Source organism: Frieseomelitta varia, unplaced genomic scaffold (assembly GCF_011392965.1).
Source record: "Frieseomelitta varia isolate USP_RPSP 00005682 unplaced genomic scaffold, Fvar_1.2 scaffold_909, whole genome shotgun sequence".
Classification (NCBI taxonomy): Eukaryota; Metazoa; Arthropoda; class Insecta; order Hymenoptera; family Apidae; genus Frieseomelitta; species Frieseomelitta varia.
In genome coordinates, this window is record NW_025110711.1 from 712,692 (window position 1) to 740,033 (window position 27,342).

A 27,342-nucleotide genomic window follows, 5' to 3' on the forward strand; every position below is an offset into this window, starting at 1 on the left:
TTTGTGACGTTCAGAAACAGTCGCTAGAGTTTTTCTGATTGGACAAAATAGATCGTTGGGACCAATGAAAATGTTCGTTTCTCCGCAATGGTCCGCGTAACGTGTTCAGCCATTTTGTTATTATTTTCGAAAATCTGTAGGTTGGATTCGAGCATAACGTAAAGCAGCCAGTTTTCTTGTTTCTCATTGGAAGTGAAGGGATATAGTAGAAATTCTGTATGAGATTTGAGAAACAAAGTTACGACGAAGAACGGCCTCGGTGGGTATTGTATATTTGAGTGGAGCTCTCTTCACTGACGATCGTCACAAACGAAACAGAGGCAGGAGTGACGAGCGAGAGAACGTGCGAAAGATAGAGAGAGAGAAAGAGACAGTGAAGAACAGAGAGCTGTGAAACGAGGAACGAAATTGGTCGCGCGGGAATCAGCGGTTGTGTGTTTGGCCTTTTTCTGATTGTGATTTACTGCGAGAGATTGTGATTGTTCGTGTGAAACGTGTGTTTTTTACCTATGAATTGAGAATCTACGTGTGGGAGCTAATGTGGTATGTGCAAATGTCGTTTATGATACGTTATTCGTTGAACAACGACGCAATGAGTAAAGTGCACCCGGATAACAAAAGTCTACAAATTCCAGTTATCTGCTATTAATATTTTATATCTTTATTATCATATACTTCTGTTGATTAAATGTATTAAGTGAAATATGTTTTACATTGGATTTATAAACATTACGCATAATAAATTTTCACATAACCTTATTTGCGATTGTCAAATGTAGGTTAGGTCGAGCGGTCGCAGTGCGGTGACCTCCCTCGCTACACGTTAACAATGATTTCTTTTTAATTCTCGCTTCTGTTTAATTTTATTATTTATATTATATTTTATTTTTTTTAATATTCTCAACTTGTTTACAAACAGAAATAACTGTTTTTCACATAGAAGCACAATAATATTATTTGATATTATAATCTTTTATAAGCTTCTAATGCTTTTACCTATAAAATTGTAACAGTATATGAAAAACATTTTGATAAAAGTAATGAAATAATATAAAGAATACAGCGTCTTTTATATACATTGTTTATTAACACTAAATACTAATATTGTTTATGTTGTTTATGTTGTAACATATTTTTGAACTAAAATTATTTTGTCATTGTACTGAGTTGTGCTTTCTAAACTATTTATTAATTTGTGGAATAAATTAGCCCCTTTTTGGAAACAATACTTTGTAATATATGTGTTTTATTTATAAAATAGGTATTTAATTGTAATAAATCAAGTAATAATATCAAATGTAATTATTTACAGATAGAGTGTATGAAAATTGGATAATTTACAATAAATAATGGCAACATTAGCTGAACAAGCGTCTAAGCTTTTGGATTTTAATCAAAAGCTGGATATAACACTTCTTGATAATATAGTAGGTTGTATGTACAATGGGATAGGTGAGCAACAGAGAGTTGCACAGGAAGTACTAACCACACTTAAAGAACATCCAAACGCATGGACTCGTGTAGATACTATTCTAGAATATTCACAGGTAAGGATTCTTTTAACCAATATCTCTTATAAATATGCAGATACTTCTTTAATATAATCATTTGTATGTAGAATCAACAAACAAAGTATTATGCTCTACAAATATTGGAACAAGTTATAAAGACACGATGGAAAGTATTACCAAGAAATCAGTGTGAAGGTATAAAAAAATATATTGTAGGCCTTATCATAAAGACAAGTAGTGATCCAGAAACAATGGAGGCTTCAAAAGTTTATCTGAATAAACTTAATATGATTTTAGTCCAGGTAAGTGATTGAAGTTAGAAGAATGTAAAAGTTATTTCATTTATTCATAAGTTTCATTTTAATGAATTACATCTGTCACAGGTTTTAAAACGGGAATGGCCGAAAAATTGGGAGTCTTTCATTGGTGATATTGTTGGAGCAAGTAAAACAAATGAAAGTCTTTGTCAGAATAATATGGCAATTTTAAAATTATTATCAGAAGAAGTGTTTGACTTTTCTAGTGGACAAATGACACAAACAAAAGCAAAACATTTGAAAGATACTATGTGTAGTGAATTCTCGCACATTTTTCATCTTTGTCAGTTTGTATTGGATAATTCACAAAATGTCCAATTGGTGGCAGTTACATTAGAAACTCTTTTAAGGTTTTTAAATTGGATTCCTCTGGGGTATATTTTTGAAACAAAATTAATAAGTACTTTAGTATTCAAGGTGAATATAATTTTCTAATTTTTTTTGTTCATTATTTTAAAATAACATTATATTTTTTCTTTTTTTTTTTTGCAGTTCTTAAATGTACCAATATTCAGAAACATTACACTAAAATGCTTAACTGAAATCGCTGGTGTTACAGTAACAACATATGACGATGTGTTTGTAATGTTGTTTGTAAACGTAATGCGACAGTTAGAACAGATCCTACCCCTTGATACAAATATACGCGAAGCATATGCAGCTGGTGGAGATCAAGAACAAAATTTTATTCAAAATTTAGCTATTTTTCTTTGCACATACCTAAAAGAACATGGGCAGTTTATAGAGAAAAAACAATTGAATGAGTTGCTACTTAAAGCATTGCATTACCTTGTTTTAATTTCTGAAGTTGAAGAAGTTGAAATATTTAAGATTTGTTTGGAATATTGGAATGCATTAGCAATGGATTTATATAGAGCAAATCCTTTTGTTAGCCCAACGCCCTTGTTCATGGTCAAAAATATGACTCTCCCATCTAGGAGATTATTCTATTGCCCGGTTCTAACTAAAGTACGGTATATTATGATTAGTAGAATGGCTAAACCAGAAGAAGTTCTTGTTGTAGAAAATGAAAATGGGGAAGTTGTTAGAGAATTTATGAAAGACACTGATTCTATTAATTTATATAAAAATATGAGAGAAACTCTTGTGTATCTTACTCATCTTGACTACATGGATACTGAAAGAATAATGACAGAAAAACTACAAAATCAAGTAAATGGAACGGAATGGTCTTGGAAAAATCTCAATGCGGTAAATATGCTGAAAATATTATATAAAATTCATAATAAAAATGTCATAGAATATAAAAATTTTAATTCTTTGATTAGTTATGCTGGGCAATAGGTAGCATTTCTGGTGCGATGCACGAAGAAGACGAAAAGCGATTTTTAGTTACTGTTATCAAAGATCTTCTTGGTCTTTGTGAACAAAAGAAAGGCAAGGATAATAAAGCTATTATTGCTAGTAATATTATGTATGTAGTTGGACAGTATCCAAGATTTCTGAGAGCGCATTGGAAATTTTTAAAGACTGTTGTAAATAAACTCTTCGAATTCATGCATGGTAAGGATATTACATTATATAATCATTGCATAATATACAATAGGTTCAATGCAACATTATAAAAATGTATTAATTAAAATATTCTTCTAGAAACTCACGATGGTGTGCAAGATATGGCCTGTGACACGTTTATAAAAATCGCATTGAAATGCAGGCGACATTTTGTTACGCCACAAACTGGAGAATTGGTACCATTCATTGAGGAAATTCTTTCTACTATTAGTAGTATCATTTGTGATCTTCAAACCCAGCAGGTAAAATCATTGAAAACATCGAATAACATATATTGCACATATTTTTAATATATCACATAATATGTATTATTATATGTATAATAAAAGTTAATTATGTTTTTTGTGTTCTGTTAGGTACATACATTTTATGAAGCAGTTGGGTATATGATATTTGCACAGACAGACACAGTAATGCAGGAAGAATTAATAGAGAGATATATGCTTTTACCAAATCAAGTATGGGATGACATAATAAGTCAAGCATCTAAAGTAAATATTAAAAAAATAAAGAATACTTTATAATTTTTCTAATTAGTTTTAACTGACCTAATAAAAATATTTTATTTCAGAATGTAGATGTATTAAAAGATCAAGAAGCTATAAAACAACTCGCTAGTATTTTAAAAACAAATGTGAGGGCTTGTAAAGCTCTTGGTCATCCATACGTGATACAATTAGGAAGAATATATTTAGATATGTTGAACGTTTATAAGGTATATTAATACTGTTTAATAATATATTGAATTGTTTTAATGATCATATTAGCATTTAATTGTTTTCTTCAGGTTATGAGTGAAAATATAAGTGCTGCAATAGCTTTGAATGGTGAAGTAGTAATGGAACAATCTCTAATTAAAAGTATGAGAGTAGTGAAAAAGGAAACCTTAAAATTGATCTCAGAATGGGTTAGCAGAACAACTGATCGTCAAATGGTAAAATTGTATTATTCTAAAAGTCATATTCTGTAAAGATTGTGAATACCTTTAAAATAATTTAATTTATTGTATATATTATAATCAGGTCTTAGAGAGCTTTTTACCACCTTTATTGGATGCCGTTTTATTGGATTATCAAAAAACAAATGTTCATTGTGCACGCGAACCAGAGGTGCTAAGTGCTATAGCCACTATCGTAAATAAATTAGAATGTTACATTACCAATGAAATACCTAAAATATTTGATGCTGTGTTTGAATGTACTTTAGAAATGATAAATAAAGATTTTGAAGAATTCCCGGAACATAGAACGAATTTCTTTTTACTTTTACAGGTAATCATATATAATATTAACTATTTATAAGTTGTTTCACTGTGTGATATAAATATATATTGTAAACATTTTTATATTTTAGGAAGTGAATGTTTCTTGTTTCGGTGCATTTCTTATAATTCCACCAGCACAATTTAAACTTGTACTTGATTCTATAATCTGGGCTTTCAAGCATACAATGAGAAATGTTGCAGATATCGGATTACAAATATTGTATCAATTTTTACAAAACATTGAAATTTCGGCGCCGGATACTCAAAATTTCTATCAGACATATTTTACAGATATTCTTCAACATATATTCAGTGTAGTTACAGACTCATCGCATATAGCTGGTAAATACTTATAAACAGTATTAATATGCTTATTAAATTTTATTTTGATATGGTTAATTTCATTATTATCTAGGCCTTAATATGCATGCTACTATTCTGGCATATATGTTTTCATTGGTTGAACTTGGGCGAATCAAAGTTCCATTAGGACCTGTACCAGATAACACATTGTATGTTCAAGAATTTGTTGCTAGATTGCTTAAAACAGCATTTCCACATTTAACTGATAATCAGATTAAAATAACTGTACAAGGTTTATTTAATCTTAATCAAGACATCCCAGCATTCAAAGAACATCTTAGAGATTTTCTTGTTGAAATTAGAGTAAGTGTTGCTACTTTAAATTTTCAGTATTTATATAATGATGTATAATAATGAAATAAATAAATTTTTTTCTATAGGAATACACCGGGGAGGATGACTCAGATTTATATCTTGAAGAGAGGGAAACTGCATTACGATTGGCACAAGAAGAAAAAAGGTTACAACAAATGGCAGTACCAGGAATACTTAATCCTCACGAAATACCAGAGGAGATGCAGGACTGAATTACCAGTCATCTTACCAGTTACCTGCTTTCCGTACATCTCAATAAGAAACATTCTGTATCCTTTGATCTGCGACTTTTCTCATGTGTACCACAATTACCATCAAGATGGATATACATTATATACTTTTTAAAGCCAAGTTTACAATATAACATTCTTGTTAAGGAGGTAAGCCCGAAACGCGGTGATTGTTTGTCTGTTATACAATTTTAAAAGAATTGATCTGTTATGAGTAACAGGTGAATGAATGCTGGACAATACTATTTTATATAGTGGATAATATGATATTTATATTTATATTGATATATAGTAATCATAACCAATATTTTTTAAAGATGCTATTTAGTTCATATATAATAACGTTATAATAAAATTTCGTTTTATGTTAAAATATACATTACATAATAATTTCATTTTATATTTCTTTTATTGATATTATTACAAAAATTTGTAATAAAAATTTAATAATAAAATTAAAATTTGTAATAAAATATTAATAATATTTGACACAAGTAATTTTATTGTAATAGAATGGAATAACATATTTAATATTGGCAAATATATTATAGTATAAATAAAATCATTTTTTAAGTTAAATTGAATTCGATATACGATATTTGATTCATATAGATAAAATAGTATTGTTTCGGCAAATTTAGAAGATGTTACACTTACATGTGTGTGTTTGCATAAAGTTGTATGATAATGCTATTAATATTACCATATATAGATATATAGGTACATAGTATATAAATATATATGATCTGCAAGTCATACAGAGAAATTTTGTAAATTAATCTACATGTCGCATATAGCATTTGTTTAAATTTTACTTTTCTGATAATCCCTATATATTCATCAACAATAAATTTGTTCAGGATAAGACAATTTATTTTTGTTGTATTTAACTACTATAAGTAAATTAGAAAAACATATATATAAATAAATATATATATATTATATATATGTGTGTGTGTGTTTAAAAAAATTTTCTCTCAGTGAATTCAAATGTTTCTTTCTTCTTTTTTTTAGTATTTTAGTAAAAAATAGATATTTTGAATAACGTAGTCTGGGAGAAAGGTTTCTAACATTTACGTTTTGATAAAAATTTTATTTATACATCTACTTCAACTTTATGGCTGTTACATTAACAAATTTTTAATGTAACAAAAACTTCTTTAAGAGAATGTTAACTACTGATAGTATTATATAAAATTAAAAACTTTACATTTTTGTTCAGACTTGAATAATATAAAATATTTTTCTTATATAATGTTGCACCAAGAAAAGTACTTCAAATAAATTATTAACTTAAAAATATAACCGACTGTTACTATATCATAGTGAAAAATTGGAGAAAGATCAGTTTTAAATTCGCTAAAAAAGTCGAATATAATTCTCAAGAAAAAGAAAAGGACAAATTTTCTCATCATACACGTGTTCGTGTTCGAGCTTGCCTCCATCACAATATATGCTATAGGTGCTTGGTTTTACAAGTCACAAATAATCACGATGCATGGTAACACAATTTAATACATGTCTAACATTGGTACATGACCTGTAGAAGCTGTGAAGATAGATGAACTGTGCTAAATAAATTTCGTAAAAAAAAAAACAAAAAATAAAAAAATGTTTATGTGAAAATATGATACGAGAAGGAATATAAAACATTTTGTTTGACTTTGTTCACAAATTAAGAATTATTTTTTACAATTTACGATTCGAAATTTTTATTACACATTACAAAATTATCTTTTTTTTTTATCGAGAATATGATCATTGTAGAAATATTTTGCTGATGCCGCACTTTTCTCTGAAATAAGTGAAATAGAAAAAAAAAATGACAAAAGAGCATCATAGCAAGAATATAGGTATATATACCGTTATTGCATTTGAATAAAATCGTCAACGATTTGTATTATACAAATGAATTGAAGTAGCTCTACTTGGAACCCTGAAGCCATTACATTTGATACTATGCGACTCGGGTCTCAAGAATAAGCCACTATTATTCCAGCAAAAGGATTCAAGAAAAGAAAATCAATGCCACTTGATTTCATTTTATATTAGCAGGCTGTATTTATTTGCAACCGGTATTGCAAACAGATAAAAAAGGAAAAAAAAAAAAGAATGAACGGCATTTTCAAACGATTTGTGATATACCTTGTAAACTTTTATCACAAAAAAGAAATTATTTGTATGGATAGATGTAATAAGTTACAGAATGTATTTAGTCATGCATAGTTGTATGTGATAAGATTATATGTAATGAGAAAAGTGCTTAAAAGTCGTAAGATATCGAAGTAATAATGGTATCTAAAATAAAGCTGCAACTAAATGTTTTATAAGCTGTTCGTTTGTTACACGAAAATCTTAAATTTAACAGGTTTTTACAGAATAAGTAATTTTGGACGTAAATAAGTACAGCTAAGATTAAAAAAATAATATATCCTTTCTGTTATATATGAATATTCGATCGATTAAAAAAGTAATTCCACAAAGGGATAACGAAGAAAAAAAAAATTAAATTCGTTTTTTTTTCTAAATTAACTATAATAAGATTGGAAATTGATGGATAATATTAAAAGGATGAATTAGACCATTGTAAAAACTATATAGTATGACATTTTATTGTGTGTGCTATACAAATTTTTCATTCAAATTTTTAAATATAAGAATTCTGTAATAAGAATTTTTTAAATGCTCGAGATGTTTGGTGACATATATGTTTCTTTTTGTGTTGATGCACTATCTAAATAGGAGTAATTTAATACTTATGTTCATCTCATTACAGTACGATAACACAATTTTATATCAGAAAGTAATTGATTGCAAGACGAATCTCTTGTTTTCTATAGAATTTCATTTAACTTGAAGTGAAGTTAAAGTAATACATTTTGTAAACTGTTGAATGATGGTATTAATCTTATAAGTTGTCAAGGATCATGTGACATATTTGTGAGTACTGAGTACGTAATTACGGAATGGTCCATCACGCGTGTTTGAATGAGTGGATGTATAAGTTAAGAGTTCTATCAGTTATTCATTATAACGACAAAAATATGTAAAGAGTTTAATAATACTTACTAATAAAATAAAAAATGCCACTATAATGATGCTTAATATTTTCAGTAGGATCATTATATTATAATAGCTGTTATTTTTCTTTTTTAATAAACACATCTGTTTTATGTACGATTATTACATAGACTTTCAACTTTATGTAATACGAAATGGTAATGGTTATTTATTTAAAGGCACATATCAGAACGCAATTATAAAAATTAGATATTAGTTTTGATATTTTCCTTTTTTATAGCGTTATATTTTTATAATGAAATTGATGTTTTACATAGTAATCAATTAAGTGTAATTTCATCATAATACCTGTGTTTCGAAACAAATTGGGGAAGGTGTAAAGATATAGAAATATGGCAACTACAAAATGATTGTATAGATTTTAAAATATATGTACATCATTAAGAAGTATAATTTTGAAATTTCAATAATTTTAAATGTGTTTCATTCTGTAGTTCTTACACAATCGTCGAAAGCGCTAAAATCAACAACTATGAAAAAATTTTTAATTGTTGAATACACATATACATATTTGCATAATATACATAAGTATAAAAGACTTTGCATTTTGCATTTTGATGATTTGACAGCACACAAAGTTCTCGTAGGAGATAAAGTCTCTATTCTATTAAATTACGCATGTATTCTCTATTATAATGTAATGAATTATCAACTTTTGACATTTTCTTATCAAAATTTATTTAAATATAAAAATATATTCTATTAAACTGAAAATGCCTTTATTTATCAATAACATGAAAGCAGTAGAATTTCATTATTCATTTAATATGTTCTATTGAATACATCGAACCATTAGCTCAAATGTTTAATTTCTCGTAAGCTATGTTGAAAATTTGGATCAAAATCATTGAAGATATAGTTGAAAACATCAGCTTTGAAATGCGTACGCGTGAAATGTAAATTAATTACTTAGAAACATAAAGTTTATTATATATTTTAATTGCGATCAGAAGCTATTCGATCTATTAAGTAGGATTTCTAGATCTTTATACAAGCATTTTATAAATTAAATTGAATATCAGAAGAAAGTTGAGGGTTTAATATCATGAATACAATCAAAAGTTCATAAATTAATTCTATTAATTTGTTCCTTTTGTAAATGAAAATTTGATCGATTCATGAGCATTGAAATAGCGTTGCGTAGCGGTAGAATTCGGGAACTAATTGCCATTTCTATTCTTGTCTCATACTATTGCTTTTCTTATCTTTTATGCCACATGTGCCTGCTTTTGTTACGTACTATTGCATTCCTTGTTTGGCGCATGACATATGTTTATCTTTATCATTTGTTAATGGTCTCTTTGTCTATGGATATGTAACCATCTATGTTAGTATTAAAAACAGTGACAAGAATATGCTACATGCTACTATCTATTGGATGAAACGAGAACTAATATACCGACAATAGATAACATATCTTAATTTAATTTAACATCATCACAGACGAGGGTCTCTATTATTATCGACACCGACGAGAGATATATGAATAGACCTAGCAAACGGTGAATTGGGGAATTACATCAAGTAAAACAAATTCACCGGTCTTAAACGTAGAGTGCGCTAAAAAACCAGTGATTTTTTTACTATGTCGGTATTTCAGATCCCCAGCCACGAAACCCCGTAAAGTGCTAGGTCTATTCATATACCTCGTCTGTAATATTTTCTATTGGTTAAGTAGAATTCGTTGATTTTCACATTTGAGAATGGATTCTTAAACGGGAATGATTTCTATATTATTTCACGTTAATAAAAACGTTTTCTTTTGACTAATTATTTGCAAAACCTGCAAAAATTCAGAGTCTAATTAATATTTTATTAACTTAAATGCTTGACTTTAAATGTTATCCTTTATTTCGTATTAATTGACAAAATATTATTTTACACGAGAAAATGATATTGATAAGAAAATAATTACATTGAAAGAAAGCATGTATCACACTGAAAGTGAATAATTTGGCGGAACGATATATAATTTTTCAAAAACCTGATTAAAAAAGAAAAATTATAACTGTATACACTGTATCTGTGGAACAAGGGAGGGGCAATAATCAACAGATAAATCAAATGTTTGAGTGAAATATGTATGTATATATATCTCGTGAAAAAGCTTTGACAACATTTTATTGTTAACCGCAGAAAAAGCCATATACACTTTCACACGAAATCGATCATAGTTTGTAATAATATCGAAAATTTATAATAATTGAATGTTGTACATAAATATAAAGACGACGATGTTGCACGTTCTCGTGTGTGCCAAAACTGTACAAAAATTATTTCGAACATCTTTCGCAAACGCTCGTTGAACAACTTATTACTCGGTGATTGTGGCATTTATATAACATTCTCTTTGTCTTCGTTCTTTTCTCTCCTCTGTAATTCCCATTCCTCTCCCCGCCGTTAATCATCTGTTTTCATTTGGTTAAACATCATTGTTCATCCCCGTTTCTTTAGTAAAACGACATACTAATTGCATTCTGAAGTGCGCTTGCAAGTTCGCAGAGCTTTTCTTTGACTTTTACATGAGATGCGATATATTTAAAATCGATAATCAAATACACGGCCGGAGCGGGTGGAAGGAACGATTTTTGGTGTTTTTTTGCGCTTCTATAAATCTATCTATCCTATGTACTTTTTTTTTTTTTAGCCGCGACGGTCAAGTGCCATATATATTTATTTATTTATTTATTTATATATTCATTTATATAATTCTTTTTTTTTTTTTGGTATTTTAATCGGTACTTTGAACGCAGCACGCGCATAAATTGGTTTTTTTTTTTAAATTTTCTCTCTTCTCCTTACATCGCGAATTATTACTGATTAACAACAGCGATTACATAGTATTTAGACGTGTGGCGTGCTCCATCTTTAAATCTCTATGTTTTTTCTCTCTTTATTATTTTAATGTTTATATATGTATTTATATATAATATACCTCTTTTCTCTAGAATTCCATTGCGGTAACATCGTTAACGCGACAAACATTTTTCGTTATCATTTCCCCCCCCACCCCTTTTCATCCTCCCTATTATATTGCTCTATCCGTTAACATTTGAGATCATTCCGATATCTGACTGCTCTTACTTCTGTTTTCCTCATTTCCCTTTTCGCTTTTATTTTTGTTTCTCTATTATTATTTATTATTCCCTAAACCGATTCGTTCGACATTATCGACATGTCAATTATGCATTTACCATGTTAATACTTATTAAATATTTTTTTTAATTATTGTAGATCACAGACAACTTGTTCTTAATCCATAAAAACAATTCAATTATTATTTCTTTCCATAGGTTATCAGTGTATGTTCGTGTATGTTATGTGTGCGTGTGCGCGTGTACACGTGTGTTCGTTCGGTGGCGTGTATCTGTGTATTGAATACGCGGTCGCAAAATTGCAATGTGACAAAGGATCGTGTCGAATGAGAGAATCACACGTGGAGATCATCTCAGGTAATTCGATGCTATGTTAAATACGTTTTACAACACACGGTTATTTTAAACGTTTCTCGAATCAAGCACCATAGTGAATCACCTTCCGCGTTTTTCTTTCACGGAAAGTGAGGAAAGTTTACGTGAATACTCTATGCTCTCGGTAATGCCGAAAATAACGTTGTTTCAAGCCTTCAAACGTAAGAAATCAATTTCGAGTTTCGTTGGTACCCAGGGTGCGACTATTTGATCGATACCCTCTACAACCGTGGAATATGCGTTTCATACATAAATCATTCCTTTGAATATCTTCGTACTGTCAATACTTTGTATTTGTTAATTTTAGAAAATTAACAAATTCACTAGCTTTCTGAGAAAAGAACCTATCTGTGATAAGATGGTTAATGTGTTGAGTGCGCTTTTTAGTTGAACAGTTGAGTTGCCATAAAGTTTCTATTCTCTTCCGAATACAGAAAAAGCAACAAGCGTAGTTAATATTAAACGAGTCATGCTTTTTGAAATAAGTTCCATTCAATCGACATCGTTTTGTCTTGTCGGCCCTTTTCTCAGAAAGCTTCTCTACTACCTTCGAATCACCGCGTTAAAACGTCATTAGAACAATGACGAGAAACAATTGGCCAAGTTAAACCGAGTTCCACTCGCTTAAGGAAAGACGAACACGAACTTTAGAGAGCGTTACTGGCTCCCGTAAAGTTCGTTCAGCATCAATTTTTGCCATCGATCTCAGGGATGAAGGTTCGCCTGTCCTGCGCCACCGGTATCGATTCACGCGCAGCAACGAGGCCGCGAAAAAACCAGCGTTACTTGTTTCACCCTCTGCGCAAGTGGCACCCTGTGTTCCTTTACGTAATCACGGGCTTGAGTTCTCTCTCTTTGCGCTCTTGCGCTACGACTGCCAGCTGTTCGAGGTCTATAATCATTTTGGAAAATGCTGCGTGCAACGTCCGACTGTGTGCTGCACGCAGCTGTTATTCAGCCCAAAGAGAGACACAAAGCGGGAACGATGACTTTCCGTCCCATCCTCTGTCGACCAACCTCTGAAAAATTGTATTCTTCCGCGGCAAACGATGCCTCGGATAGGGCTGATTCGTGCTGTGCGTTGCACCATTGATAAAGAACTGATATCGGTTTTGATAAAAATATTGCTCGTTACGGTGCTCTTTTCAGCCCGCGAGCAACATCGATTTCAACGTCGATACATCATCGGATTTTATCTCTTGAGCTCTCTCGAAGCATGAGCATATTTGCTAGTTGAAAGATAGGATCTGTCAGACTATATTCCAGGATCTGTCATACAGACAGTGTTTCGCGAGGGAATGTAATCGTCTAATCGTTGACAATTTTCATTGATATCATTGAATCGTTGAAAGAATAATATCTCGCGTAATATATTATTATCCATTATCATTCTCGTTCACAATGTCACTTAAGACACATTCATATTATATAATTATACTTATAGTAACCCGCTGATTCAGTCGAATTGGCAGAAGCTCAGTAGTACGAGCCGAGACTAGTCAGAAACAGCGCGAACCAGCCGTCTCCATCAATCGTCGGATTTTCGAACCGAACGTAACTTTTCTATCATATTCGAGCGGCCTCGAATGCCCTCGCCGTTGCCGAAAGAAGAAAGGAAAAACCGCGGGAATCGAATAATCGATGGTGGAAGGGCGCACCCCTCCCCTGAAGCGTAATTTGAAGTTCACCGTTTTACGTTTCGGTGAATCGCGTCGACTACTCCCGGATAGAAGCGACTGTATTTACGATTCACGGTGAAATGGACGTGTACGTGTACGTGTGCGCGCGCGCGTGTGTGTATATGTTTGTGTATGTGACAGAAGGAGAGTGAGTGAGAGAAAGAGAGAAAGAGAGAGACGGTGTATCGATACATGTGTGGTTCTGGTATTCGTTCTACGATGCACGTGGAGTGGCGTTTCTCGAATGCGCGTCATGATCACACAGCAAGCAGATTAACTTAGTAATACTTGTTAACTTGGTAACGGTACTCTTAATTCATTAATTTACTCGTTTTAAGCTTTTTTTTTTTTTTTTTTCTTTTTTAGTCCACTTGTGAGTAAACGCGACCGAGTTGTTCGCGCGTGTTGTTCGGTTTCTCTCCTCTTCAGCGTCCGCCTGTCGATCGTCACGACAGCCATTATTACATATCTACTTCCCCCCTCCCCTCCCCCGTCCCCCCGTTCTCTTATACGATACGTTTTTTCTTGGTCGTGTAAACCAGAGTCAGAGTCAGCCAGAGTTGTGCAAAAAAGGACTAAACGCGCGTGTATGTGTGTGAGTGTCTTGTGTGTGTGTGTGTGTATAACTTCATCGGGCGCGTGCTATCGGAGAAAATGGGCAGGAATACTCTCGCTCGACTTACTATCACGATGAGGAGTAGCGGATCGCGTGACCGTTTTTTACATATATTTGCTCTCTCGGCGATCGAATTAAATGGAACGTTCAACCCGTAGGAAAGCCCACTCGCCCCATTTCGTCTTCTATACGCTGGCCTCCGCGTGAGAATAAATAGTACTACGCGAGATTGCACACACGAAGAAACAAACGCCTGACCGCGATTGCGGGGTGTCGATGTCGTACAGGGTGTCCCCGAAGAAACTCTCAACAACGTGAAAAACAATCTGCCTCCCCTCCCGATATTATCCCGACATTACACACATCGCGCGACATGACGATCCGTTGAAAACACATTTTCACAATTCTGCCTGATATCGTGTTCCCTTGAATGGATCTTGAGCACGATCGTCGAAGACGATTTAGATACATTTATATACACGCGCGTATACAATGTTTTTTTTTCCTCGACGTATCGCGCAACGAGTAAATTCGAAGGCGGGGGGATTTGTGAAATTGTCGAGAAGAGGGATAACGCAGTTTAGAAAACGGTACGTTCTATATTCAAGTCGGTGGTAAGTTCGCATCGATCTCTCGCGATCGTTCGGGGGGGGGGGGGGGGGGAATTCCTCTCCCTGACAGCTCTCCTCTGATATTTTGGAAGTATCCTTTACGACACGACGAGACCCCGAGAGGCGTCCGGAATATCGGCAACGAATCCAAATGTAACGGGGTTGGATCCACGTTGGATCCTCGCCAAGCGGCCGATCGTTCGACCTCGGTGCTCGGCAATGATCGACCAGGCTAAAAAACACGAGCCACCGACGGATTTATCGATCAGCGGACCCGAGAAGAGGTCGCGTTCTTTAAACACGCGTTTCTCGCGACCACGGGCGGTTGTCGAGTAGAAAAAAGTCTGTCACAAAATATCATTATATCTCTATTGGATAATAATTAGCGCGCACACAGTGTGGGACAGTATTATATGCGATAGCGTTGTGGCGTATTATTAAAACACTCTCTCTTCCTTTCTTTTTTTTTCTTTTTTCTTTTTCTTTTTTTTTTTTTTCGTATCCTTTGCCAATGCACACTCTGTGGATCACGTTCCGTATCAATTCGAATATCTTTCTTTTCGTTTCCACCGCCTACGAGGAGAGAACGCCGACGAATATTTTTTATCTCTATATATTTTCTCTTTCATTTCTCTTTTCATTTATTTTTTCTTTTTTTTTTTTCTTTAAGTTTTTAATTGGACGTGAACGAACCGTCCCGTTTCCTTTACACAGTTGAGCATCGTACACCGTTAGTTAGTTCGATCCGTGGGAATACCTGAAGTTACCGGTCGCCGTTTCGCGACCTTTTCTTTTAAATCTATCATTCTCGTTTCCATCAAATTCTCGTTCCTTCATCTTTGGTAGTCGGTGAGTGAATATTGGCTAGATTCGCGGTCGGTAACTCGAGCAAAGCTACACACGCAGAGAGAAGAAAAAAAATTTCTCTTTTCCTTTGATCCTTCTCTCGTCTATTCTAGATCTCTTGTTCTTCGGTTCCCGCCTTAGTGCGGTTTCCAGGAGATGTTGTTCAGACCTTGAAAGTGCCGCTTCAGACTGCTGCCGTCGGCCCAGGGGGAGTCGAGATACTCGTCGTCATCGTCTTGCTCAAGTTTCTGAAACAACGCGTACCGGCGTTGATTAACCTTGTCGCGGCAATTTTTGCGTCGTGCGCGCGTGTGTAGTGTAAAATGCAAGAAAATGAAGCGGGCAAAAGTTTAGTTCGGACAGTCAGAGTCGACATGTAAATTTATCATCTCGTGACTTTCTTTAAATAAGAATTGTTTCTTGATATTCCCGTTTCCAAGAAAAGATTATCACGACGACGCGATGCATCGTTACAATTTACATTTACATCGATGGAAATTGAGAATTATCACATCTAGAAAAATCGATTCTTGCTTTTGTTGAAGAGAGTGAAGGGCGAACTCTGAATATCCCAACTATAGTGAATAGCGAATTAATTGATAACAAATTGATTACCTTTGGAAATATAAAGATTGCTAGAGTGCTTGGTAGAAGATTTTAATTTGTTGATTAATTCTTCTTTTTAGAGATTCGTTCACTGATTCATTCTTCGCAGGCACACAGACATGCAACACACGCTTCAATAAAGACAAAGTGTCATTCTCATAGATTTTTCCGTTTTATTTAATGTTTCGTTGTTTGCACAGTATGTGCTTTAGGAAGAAATCGTTTAAAAATCTTTTAAAATCCACCGACGCTGCTACAATCTCATTGCTTCGCTTGCACGCTGTGAAATAATTTTATCATCAATTTCACTGGCAGCCCAAGAGGCTCTTGAAGATCTTTAATGCCTCGAAGAAGCTCGTCGACGACGACGATCGAGAGATAATCTAAGTTTGCCGATGGTCTTAAACAGTTAAGCAAATGAATGCTCTCATAATCTAACCTCAAAGACTTGAAGAAGCGGACCAAGGAGACTTTGCATGGTTCGTAAGCTCCGGTATAAAATTCATTTGCGAAATACAATATCGCTTCTCCTCGATCTTATTCTACTTAGACTGTCTAAAATTTAATATCCTTTCTTTGTCCTAGTTTCCACAAAGATGGAGAACGGATAACACGCAAAATTCATAGATTAGTGATACGTAAACAAGAAAATAATTTTTACATCGAAACAATATAATGATAAAAAATTCTAATAGATATATTATAATATAATGTTTTATATATATATATATATATATAATATCTTGGAACATTCTAATAATTCTAATAAATTCACAAATCAGTGATATGTAAACATAAAGAAAGTTAATTTTTACATCGAAACAATATAATGATAAAAAATTCTAATAGATATATTATAATATAATATAATATTATATATTATAATATAACATCTTAGAACATTCTAATAGACATATAATTTTTAAATTCTATATTGCCCTTCAAAGAACCTCGAATATCATCGTCCCTACTAACTAAAATAAATAATTAATAATTAAAACTCATAGCTAAGATTATTACTTATTTGTTATAACTAGAATTTATACATAACTAAAACAATACATTTTATTAAAATTAAATTATTATTGAAAAAGGAAGAGAACTACATCCCTCTATTCGAAATATCCATCATCAACCCACTTTGGAAACTAATTAACGAATTTCCAATTTGTCTCCGCGATCTAATGACAAGTTCCCAATTCGCATCCACGCTCTAACGGCAAATTCCGAATCGATTGTTTGCGCGATGTGAAAACCGGACAAAAAACGAGCGTAACGAGAAGTACAAAAAAAAAAAGAAAAAGAAAAAAGAAAAAAGAGAAAATGGGACGAAAGGAAAAAAGAAGAGCAAACGATCGCGTGAACGTAAAACGATTAATCGTTTCAAGTGAAAAGGTGATCCCTTAATGTTTATCGGGCGCATGCTCTACTTGCTCCTCGAAACCAGTTCAACGCAAAGTGGTGCCCGTATTATTGATCAAAACGTGTACATGCTGTTCGACGTCGAAAATCTTCGAAATTACACGCCGGTTATCGATCATCGGCAATAACACGCGATTTCCTGGAGCAACGTTACGCGATCGTATTCGATCGAGTGGAAATTAGAATCCGACCAATCGGGTGGCGACGTTACGAGAGAAGAAAAAGCTAAATTCGCTCGCCGAAATGGGATAACGTGTAAACGTACGATCGTACGTTTTCGCGGGCATGGTGCCAAAATCGAAGGCACTTTAACGCTCAACCAGGGCAATCCTGTCGTTAAGACACCTAAAGGGACAATCCTACGATAACGAGTAACTTCATATATTAGAATGGATATTGAAAACGACCTTTCATTTCATCTGTAACTAAATCAGACTGATTGCAAACTTTTGTTGCAATAATTTTCAATACGCGATTGTTTTTCTTTCTTGTCTAAATTTTTGAAGCGACGTTCTTCTAAGAAAACCGCACAAACTAAAGTTAAGTATCTTGAAACTGCAAGCACGTTTGTGTTTTGGTTGAATTGAAAATAACGCTTTTCTTTTTTTTGCTATTAAAGAGAACCTAATTTTGATATTTTGTTACTTAATCCAACAATAATTGATCTTACCTCATTTGTAAAGACAGTGCTCGAATTCGAGTCGAGAAACGAAAGGAAATTAGAGATTGTACTTCAGTTCAGAAACTTCGAGCTTCCAATTAAGATTTCTATTGAATATTAATGGAAGAATTGCTACCCTGGTCCTCAGGAGTAGATGACCAGGAATATTCGTAAGAAAGAAAGTTGCAGGGTTGGGGGTTGGCCTGACAGTGAAGGGGTAAGAGCAGGTTGAAAGTGGAAACGGGGTGAGTTGTTGGAGTTAGGCTAGAAGCTGGGGTGGAAGTTGGTTAGGTCAGAATCGATGCCTGCGTCCTTGCAAGTGGCCTCACTCACGCATCTCGAGGTCGATTCACACGTAGCAGAATGGTAGCACGCATCGCGCTGTTGTTATCCAACAAAAATTAGTCCAGTAAATTAGAACCGAGAGAAATATTTGGAACTTTCTCACATCTTCGAGCTTCGATATTTTCTTGTAATTTTCACGCAAAAATTTAATTTGTTTTAAACGTAACTATTTCTCTCGACTGCCAAAATTTTCCAGTTCCATAATAAGTGAAGTAAAAAATTTTCATCTCCTTTTTTGTATACGTTTAATTTGAAATATTATTAATTTAAATGTATTAGTAATAATAAATATTATATAGATAAATATATGTATATACAATATATGTATATAGATAAATATATGTATATACAACGTCGTTTGTAATATAATACATCATATTTCTGACGTGAATGTTAAATTCATGTTTGATTTCGCATGACAAATGGATTATTTACACAATGTTATTTACATGATCAGTTGTACGCGATAGAAAATAATAATCATCGATGCCGTACACACTTCACAGAATGTCGCAACTGTGCACATTTCCGGGAGAGGCAAAGAGAAAGTCTGCCGGGAATTAATTCTGATATCACGGCCACAACTAATTACAAGCTGCGCTTCGAATTCTGACACGCGTCTCGTAAGACGAATTAATTACATCGCGACAGGTAAATTGATCGTCGCGGGATACCGAAAAGCCGATGGGAATTTCCCATTGAAGCGATTTCAGATGGATTTGATCAGCAGATGGATCGGTCGAGCGTTACCGATTGACCTCCTTATACGGATTTATCCAAGGAAAGTCAGACGACTTACGTTCGACGTATTTCCCAATGTCAGTTTTCGCGACCGGTAAATCGGTCGTTAAAAGCATTGAAAACACCATCGAAATTCCACTGTGAATTCAGGTCATCGATCCAATTTAAATAAAAAATGTACTACGAGCCACCTCCCGCGAAATTGATCAATGTTTTCGATTCGTTTGGAAATTTTGTCGCTTTAACATTGCAAGTTACTCGTACAAATTGACTACGGTGTACGATTATCTGTTTGCTTCTTTCTTTTCTTTTTTTACTTGTAAAGTGATTATTTGAATTCGATTGCTCGCCAGACACCCTTAAGGAAGAAGCACTTCCGTAAGCTTCGGTAGCAATTTTTTTGGCAAGCCAACAACGCTGTTATCTTTTTCTTGCCCCTGTCCGCGACGAGCTCCTTTCTCCGCGATTCCATTTCTCCCGATAAAACAGAGGAGAGCTAACAACGAGCCCGAAGGGGAGATTCTTTCTTTTCTGTTCTTTTCTATCCGTTGGAAGCGCAATCGCGGCTGTAAACTCGATGAAAATCGCGCCGTGTCAGATGGTTCGATTTTCCAACATTCACTTTTGGAATAGGTCAACGAAGGAAAAATTTCCTTTCATTCTTTTCTCCTGATTAATTTAATTTGCATAATCTCAGAATTTCCATGCTTCTAGTCGAATACACATATTCTGACGCTGTTCAGGAAAATACAGATGTTACGTTTTACATTCAATCTCCGAGCTTCCATACGTTTCGAACATTTCGGATTTTCGTGAGAACAGATTTTCTCATTGCTGTTGTTTACGTCGCCACGGATATTCGTTATAGATGAATTTTCTACTCTTGCGGCAGAGTACCGTTTACGAATTTTCTCTCTCGAGCAAGGTGAGAAAGTAAAGTAGATCATAATTTTCGTTATTCCCGGCACTCCCGTGTAATTCTTTCCACGAGTCAAAGCTCCCATCCGTTTATAGCACAGTCGCCGGGAAAAACTCCGGCGACTGGTAGTCTGGCAAATAAAGTTTCCTATTCCCCGTCCGCTGGAACTTTTGCTATTTACGCGAACGGCGTAATTTCATACTTTCATAATTTCAACGCCCAAAGATCGGAGAAAGATTCGCCTGGCTCTCCTCGGTCTCGACTCGAGAAACTGCGAACTGACGGCGGAAAAATTATCGCGATACCGTCTACGCTCGATTTCAATCATACAGAAAGTAGCAAATCCATCAGGTTGTTGTTTTTTTTTGTTTTTTTTCTTTGGAAACTGTCTGCTCACTTTCGAAATCAATTTCTTGGAAATTTATATTTCCGTTTGCGTGTTCTGTTGATTATAAATCGTAATGGCAAAGGCATGTCTGCGATTGAAACATTTGAAATATTATAACGAGGAAAAGAGGGACAAATTTTTACTCATTTTTATGTTTTGCAATATCTTTCGTAACGAAAGAATTGGCACAATATTAATTATTATATATGTATACAGTGGGGTGCAAAATTGAGTCAATAACAAAAATTTTTAAGAAAAATATTTTTTATTGTTAAATAAAGTATAAAAACATGAAACTAAACTCGACTATCTGATTCTTTATATTTTTAGGAAACTGAAGCTATTTTTTAACTTTTAAGATTAGATATCTTTCTGGTTGAAAAAAACATAGAATCAATTTTGCACCAGAATCTTTTCATAGTCAGATTTATGATACTAGTATATATATATACGGAAATTTGAGTGGAAATATGATAAACAACATCCAACAAATTAAGTAAAATTCCTCAAACGACGATTAAAATCACATTACAGAGCAGTTAAATTACTAGATTTTCAGATGTGCATGCCGAGTTAAGCATTGCATAAAGATTGATTTTGTTCTATTTGTGTACACACACACGCGAGCATATTTTAAACCAGAGAGAGTATCGTGAAGGTTCCCGCTTTTATAGAAGATAGTCTGATATTTATCGATATTCTATATATGTTACATATAAAAATTCAATAGTGAAAATGATTTGATAAAGAATATTCCTGGAACAAAGCGTATGCACGTGTGATATCCAACGATAAACGATTTCTTTTATTTATTAATTTATTTCACGAGCCGCGACAATTCAAGTGAAAGAAGAACTGAAAAATTACTGGGAAATATTTGTGCAATGTGTAACGAAATGGAAACCCACGTTCACGAAGTCAATTAAACGGGCGGAACAATTTCGCGGAAGTACATTAAATAATAAGCGAGTTCAAACATGGAGGAACGTCCCGAATTTCCACCAAGTTAAACATTATTACTGCGCTTTCACATTGCTGAAAGCAAAGGCGCTTGAACGTTTGCCCCCGTGTAATAAGATTCCGTTCGAATTTGTACTGTGTGTGTATTTTATTATTTCTCAACAAACACGATCGTATCTCCGGCAGATCTTCTTCCTATTCATTTTTAATCTGTTTTTAATCTGCCACATCTCTCGCTGATCGATCGTTTGTTTGTTTCTGTATTTTTTTACAAATGAGAGACAAATGAAGATGGAAAGCTACGCGTGTAAAATGTGTTGGAACAAGACTCTTCGTTATCCAAGGTTCAAACTTCGAGATCCACTTCGCTAAACTACTAGGAAGAAACTAAAAATCCAAAACTCGGCCAACTTTATCTCTTAGCGGACTATTCTACAAGTGAAAAATCAAGCTACAATACCGCTCTGCAGAAAAATTGCGGAATAACCACAGGAGAATTCTGCGAAATTTTCACGACAGAAAATAAAAGAGAGAAACGTAGAAAAAAAATCCACTTCAGCCATCAAAGTAATTACGAGTAATTAGCTATTGTCAATGGAGAACAAGTGTATAAGTACCTTTCAGAAGAGTGACAATTTTGGGGGCTGAAAAAAAATCCCTTTACAGCGCTTTTAAAGCATCTTCATCATTGTGTTTCTCATTCATGAGCGTTGACAAAAGGTAATTGTGCGTCGGAGTGATTATTTTGATCAATAAAGTTGTTCCACGGTTTTCTTTTGTTGTCTGTCTCGCGTTTCATTCTCAGATTTTTCTTTTTTTTTTTTGCCGTGCGTTTCACTGTTATTCTTCTCGTCTTTCTTCTTCTTCTTTTTTTTTTTCCGAAAGAAAAGTTCTACTGCGATTTTATTTCATCGAACTCTTAACCTGAATTCCATTCACGTTAAACCCTTTGGTACTCCACCGGCGCTGTTTCACATTCATCATGTGAAAATCGTTTCTTTCACCAAGAAAAATAGTCGGCAGAAAAAGAAAGAAAAGTGAGTGAATAAATTTAGGCTTGAGAATGTTACTTTCCTGCACTTTTAAAGATTAATTCTAAACCCGGATTCTGAATTACTGTTTGAACAATGGACTCACTTTTGAAATATTTCCCAAACACTTCGAAGTTGAAAGATCGTTCAATTAAACTCTTGCGCTTGGCAACTGGTTCGCGGACCATAACGAGTGACCGGACCATATGATACAATAACTCGTCGCTTTCTTTTTCTTTTGAACTCGTCGGTATGATAACACTGGATAGAAATGATTAAGAAGTAATAAACTTATCATTCGTTTTGCCTTAAAACTGAGATAATGTTGCAATTTTGGAACAAAAAATTCTCGACGTGCGCAAGAGATTGAACTAACCGCAAAACAGTGCATATATTCGAATTAAATTCCATATCATACGCAATATAATAATAACAATAATAATACTTTACTTTACAATTCAAAAAAAAATCTACAGATCGAAATGGAAAACGTCGAGTCGAAAATTGAAGACAATTGCAGATTCGCCGAGAGTTTTCGAATATACTCTGGTATTTACCCTATGAGCAAAGATGTATCAACATGTGACCCTTCGTGAAATTTCCATCCCTCGATCATCTCCCATCGTTCAGCCTCTCTGAAACGCTCTGTATCGTCGGATCTCTGCGACAACGTTAAAGATCCCCGGGCGCACAAAGGATTAAATACGATGTACGGGGTTAGGCTGGTCGATCGTCGTGCGGAAACTTCGTGGCTGATGGATCCTATTCGGATTTGATGGTCGCAGGCCGCAGTGTTTGCGTAGCTGAGGGGAGGGAGTGATCGGATATCTTTGGTTTGTCGCGCGCCACCGGTGAAATTGACCGCGTAATCATCCGATATCGACGCTTTGTCGAGCCTGCTGACCGTGCGCCACGGATATTTATATACGATCCGCGAGCACTCGTTCATCTCGGCCGACGTATTTTATGCCTGTTCCTTCGCACAAAGGCCGCTCGATACTCGTTTTCCCGACGACGACCACGCGACTCTTCCCCCTCGTCACTTCGTTCCAGCTTTCTCTTTCTTTCTTTTTTTTTTTTTTTTTGCCCCCGCGCGGAGGAATCTCGACGATTTCACTCGACGGTTTCACACCTCGATCGGGATCGACGCTCCGCAGGATACGAGCTCCGCCTTTTATGGATTCGCGATAGAATGGACTGAAGACGCTCGAAGGAACGAAACGATCTTTGCCTTTTATTGTCTTTTCCATCGCCGATGAGAGGGAATTCTGATGGCAGCGCGTGCACGAGAGAGTGCACTGGGATTTCAACGTGGATAATGGTACACGTATCTCCTCGAAGAGGATATCTTTCGAGAGATCTCGCTGGCAACGTTTCAGGAGCTGCGATGGAATTTTCACCCTTTGCGCTGGCAACTTGGTTCGCGGACCATAACGAGTGACCGAACCGTGTACAATAACTCGTCGTTTTCTTTTTCTTTTGAACTCGTCGGCGCGATATCACTGGACAGAAATGATTAAGAAGTAGCGAACTTATCACTTGTTTTACCTTTGGGACAAAAAGGTTATCCACGTCATTCCAACGCAAGAGGTTAACATCGACGTTGAGATTCGCTTTGAACACGTCGAATGGCCAATAACGGTCATGAAGGTTGATCTTTTTCTTTTGAAAACTTCACAACTGCAGCGAGAGAAAAGAACGATGGACAATTGTCCATGTTTCGAATAGAAAATTATTGTAATAGTTGTTCTATGAATAAAAAATCAATTTAAGTCGTAAATTATTATTCTTTCAATTGTCAATTCGAATAAAACGAGCCTCGCTTTTAACTTTCCAGTGAGGCGCGTGCAATGAACAAATCGTCCGAAGAATTTCGGCTTATACTTCTTCTTCAAGCCTTACACGAAAAGACAATTAAGCATTGCATAATCGCAACTTAAATATCGCTATTCTGTTCCTACGAATATTATAAATAATATTTATTATTATATAATAAATAAATAAATAATAAATTAATGAATATTAATGAATATAAATAAATAATAATTAATTAATAATTTAATAAATTAATTAATGAATGTAAATAAATAAATAATAAATTAATGAATATTATAAATTACAAATTTATTATAAAATAAATAAATAAATAATAAATTTAGGAGTATTATAAATTATACTTTCATCAACTCTGTGTATTTTCAAGTTTGTTTTCCTGTCGGAAACGTGCAAACGTTTCCCTCTTTTTTTTACTTAGTAACGAGCAAATCATTGGGGAATGATCGCTTCGTGCACGAAGAAATCTCGCGGTTAAAACGATTACTTCGTCGGAGTTTAACGATTCTTTTAAACCGTGCACGACTAGTTTCTGTTGCTAGATTGACCGGAAGCCCCACGATTCGAGTAACGTGGTATTCTAAATACCAAGGCGAACCGCTTAAAGCCGTTCAAGTGTCCCATTAACCACGCTTATTTTTGCTCGAGTGAACCGTAACCATTAGCCGCGGTGTAACATTATTAGTCGTAACAATGGAAACACTTGATCTTCGATAGAGGTAATCAGTGAAACACGGCTTTTGTTACACGGTGTTATAAACTCGCGTATGCTGATCTCACTTAGAATTATAAAAATTTCTAATTTCTCTGTTTTCCCAGCGATTTCTAGAAATTCCTAGGAATTTTAGAATTCGTTTAGGCAGAACGTAAGTGCGTTTAATAGTGCGTTGAATCTTGAAATTTGTACGTCTTAGAGATCGAAAAATGTAGAATGTTTCTTAAAACTCACAATAATCAAACTTTAAATTTGTAGATTTTTGACTGAGAGATTTGATTCAATTATATATATATATATTTTCTTTTTTTACAGGAGAAGAATTAACTGCAAAAGCGTTTCTAACTATCATGGAACATATACATTTACACTCACATCAATCCCAGACATTCTCGAAACCACAAACAATTCTGAACACGTGGAATATCGAAATTCCTGACCAACTTCAAAAAAAAAAAAAAAAAAGGAAACACGGTTTCCTCCAACCAACTCTTATTTATCGTACATGATATGCAACGTGGAAGAGAGACATATTTGGAAGAGAAACAAAGAGAAACACGAAAGGGAAAGATGTTTCGATGATGTTAGAGGTTTACACACGCTTACCCCTGAATCGAGTACGAGTTGGGTATCCCGTCCAGGCTTTCCCTGCTGATGTCGTCAGCCATGGCGACTTTCAGCTGATGCCCAAAGCTTGCTAGGTCTTCCCTGAAAGCCTCGCTACCGGGTGTAAGGGCGCCGCTCGTCAGTGGCAGGGGTGTCGCGTTGCTTCCCTCGCCCTCTCCGCCGTCCTCGCCCTCCTCGCCGCCCACGAGGACCACCTCTTCTTCGTTGTAGATCTTGAAGTAGGCGATGGTGAGGTATATCACCGAGATTATGAAAGACGGTATCGGAATCGCCATCGCGTACACCAGATTCATGTACACCTGCGGGAAACAGGTCACGCACATGGAGGCCTCGCCAACAACCGAAGCGTTTTTCAACGTCCACTTTCGCTTTCGTGCGGCACTACCCGAAGGAAGCACGCGTACGTACGATCTTTGTACGTGTACCAAAGTGATTGGGACTAGTAGGAGTTTGAAGAGAGCACTCTTTGCTGAAATTTTGATGGAAGTTTCTTGGAAAATTAAGTAAGTGAAGAACTCGTTGAATGAGTGAACGTGTTTCCCATTGAAATCATCGACACAGATTTCTCCGACAATATTTCATCGACTCTAGATATGCTCGACAATAATGACATTGACTGACAACAACATTTGACAATTGCATATTGCCAGAGACGTTGTCTCAGCTTGCGTTCGAGCTATGGCCTTTATTGCCTACTAGTATATTGAATAGAGTTATAATCATTCTTATTGTCAGTGAAAATAGTTAATTATACAAAAGTGTCTCGACCATATCCAGAAAATGATGGTATATTATCAACTAGAAATAAAAATATGACTGTATCTAACCTAAACCTTGCGTTATCATTAGAAAAACAATGATGAACAAATATAATAAAATGTCATCGGTCGGTATCAGTTGTCGGTTAATACTGTCGGTTAAAACTGGAGTCGATGAAAACAGTGTCGAATGTGACCCGTGAAGTTTCGATCCCGTGAAAGACTATCGGAATGTCGACAAATTTGTCTTGAATAATTTTGCCGAAATAATTCGAGGACAAGATTCCTTCTAAAATCTCGATCTCACTATCATTGTCCAACAGACAGATAGTATAAACGCAGCAATTTCACCCAAATTTCAAGTAAAATCTCGTTTACATCTGGAAATCCAACGAATTTCCTCCGGTGGGCGTCTGGACGTGTCTCCAGGGTGTCGTTAATTTACGAAATTGACACACGTTGGAGCGCGGTGTGGAATGGCAAGCTATTCCGTCGAC

General features: G+C 34.6%; 2 protein-coding genes across 6 annotated transcripts in view; one reads left to right on the top strand and one right to left on the bottom strand.

The window, feature by feature from the left end:
- Positions 1 to 88: 88 nt before the first annotated feature.
- On the top strand, positions 89 to 5,831 carry LOC122537458 (exportin-1). Of its 3 annotated transcripts, none has more exons than XM_043670634.1 (14): positions 89 to 373; positions 1,313 to 1,547; positions 1,619 to 1,813; positions 1,895 to 2,245; positions 2,321 to 3,040; positions 3,118 to 3,352; positions 3,443 to 3,606; positions 3,721 to 3,855; positions 3,936 to 4,079; positions 4,152 to 4,298; positions 4,387 to 4,635; positions 4,718 to 4,970; positions 5,044 to 5,294; positions 5,372 to 5,831. In XM_043670634.1, the coding sequence occupies exons 2-14, from the start codon at positions 1,350 to 1,352 to the stop codon at positions 5,516 to 5,518; spliced, it is 3,189 nt and encodes a 1,062-aa protein (XP_043526569.1). In that variant the 5' UTR covers positions 89 to 373; positions 1,313 to 1,349; the 3' UTR covers positions 5,519 to 5,831. The 3 variants fall into 3 exon arrangements, with proteins under 3 accessions (XP_043526569.1, XP_043526570.1, XP_043526568.1); XM_043670635.1 differs by having other exon boundaries at positions 89 to 259; XM_043670633.1 differs by having other exon boundaries at positions 90 to 543.
- A 4,853-nt stretch (positions 5,832 to 10,684) lies between these two features.
- Positions 10,685 to 27,342, bottom strand: part of LOC122537448 (cilia- and flagella-associated protein 298) — a 99,320-nt gene continuing 82,662 nt past the window's right edge. For 2 of the 3 annotated variants that reach the window (XM_043670609.1, XM_043670608.1), the window contains one exon: positions 10,685 to 16,087. In XM_043670609.1, the coding sequence (XP_043526544.1) occupies positions 15,977 to 16,087 (111 nt within the window). In that variant the 3' untranslated portion in view covers positions 10,685 to 15,976. Of the gene's footprint in view, positions 16,088 to 26,066; positions 26,387 to 27,342 lie in introns of all 3 variants that reach the window. The other variant, XM_043670607.1, reaches the window with a different exon arrangement.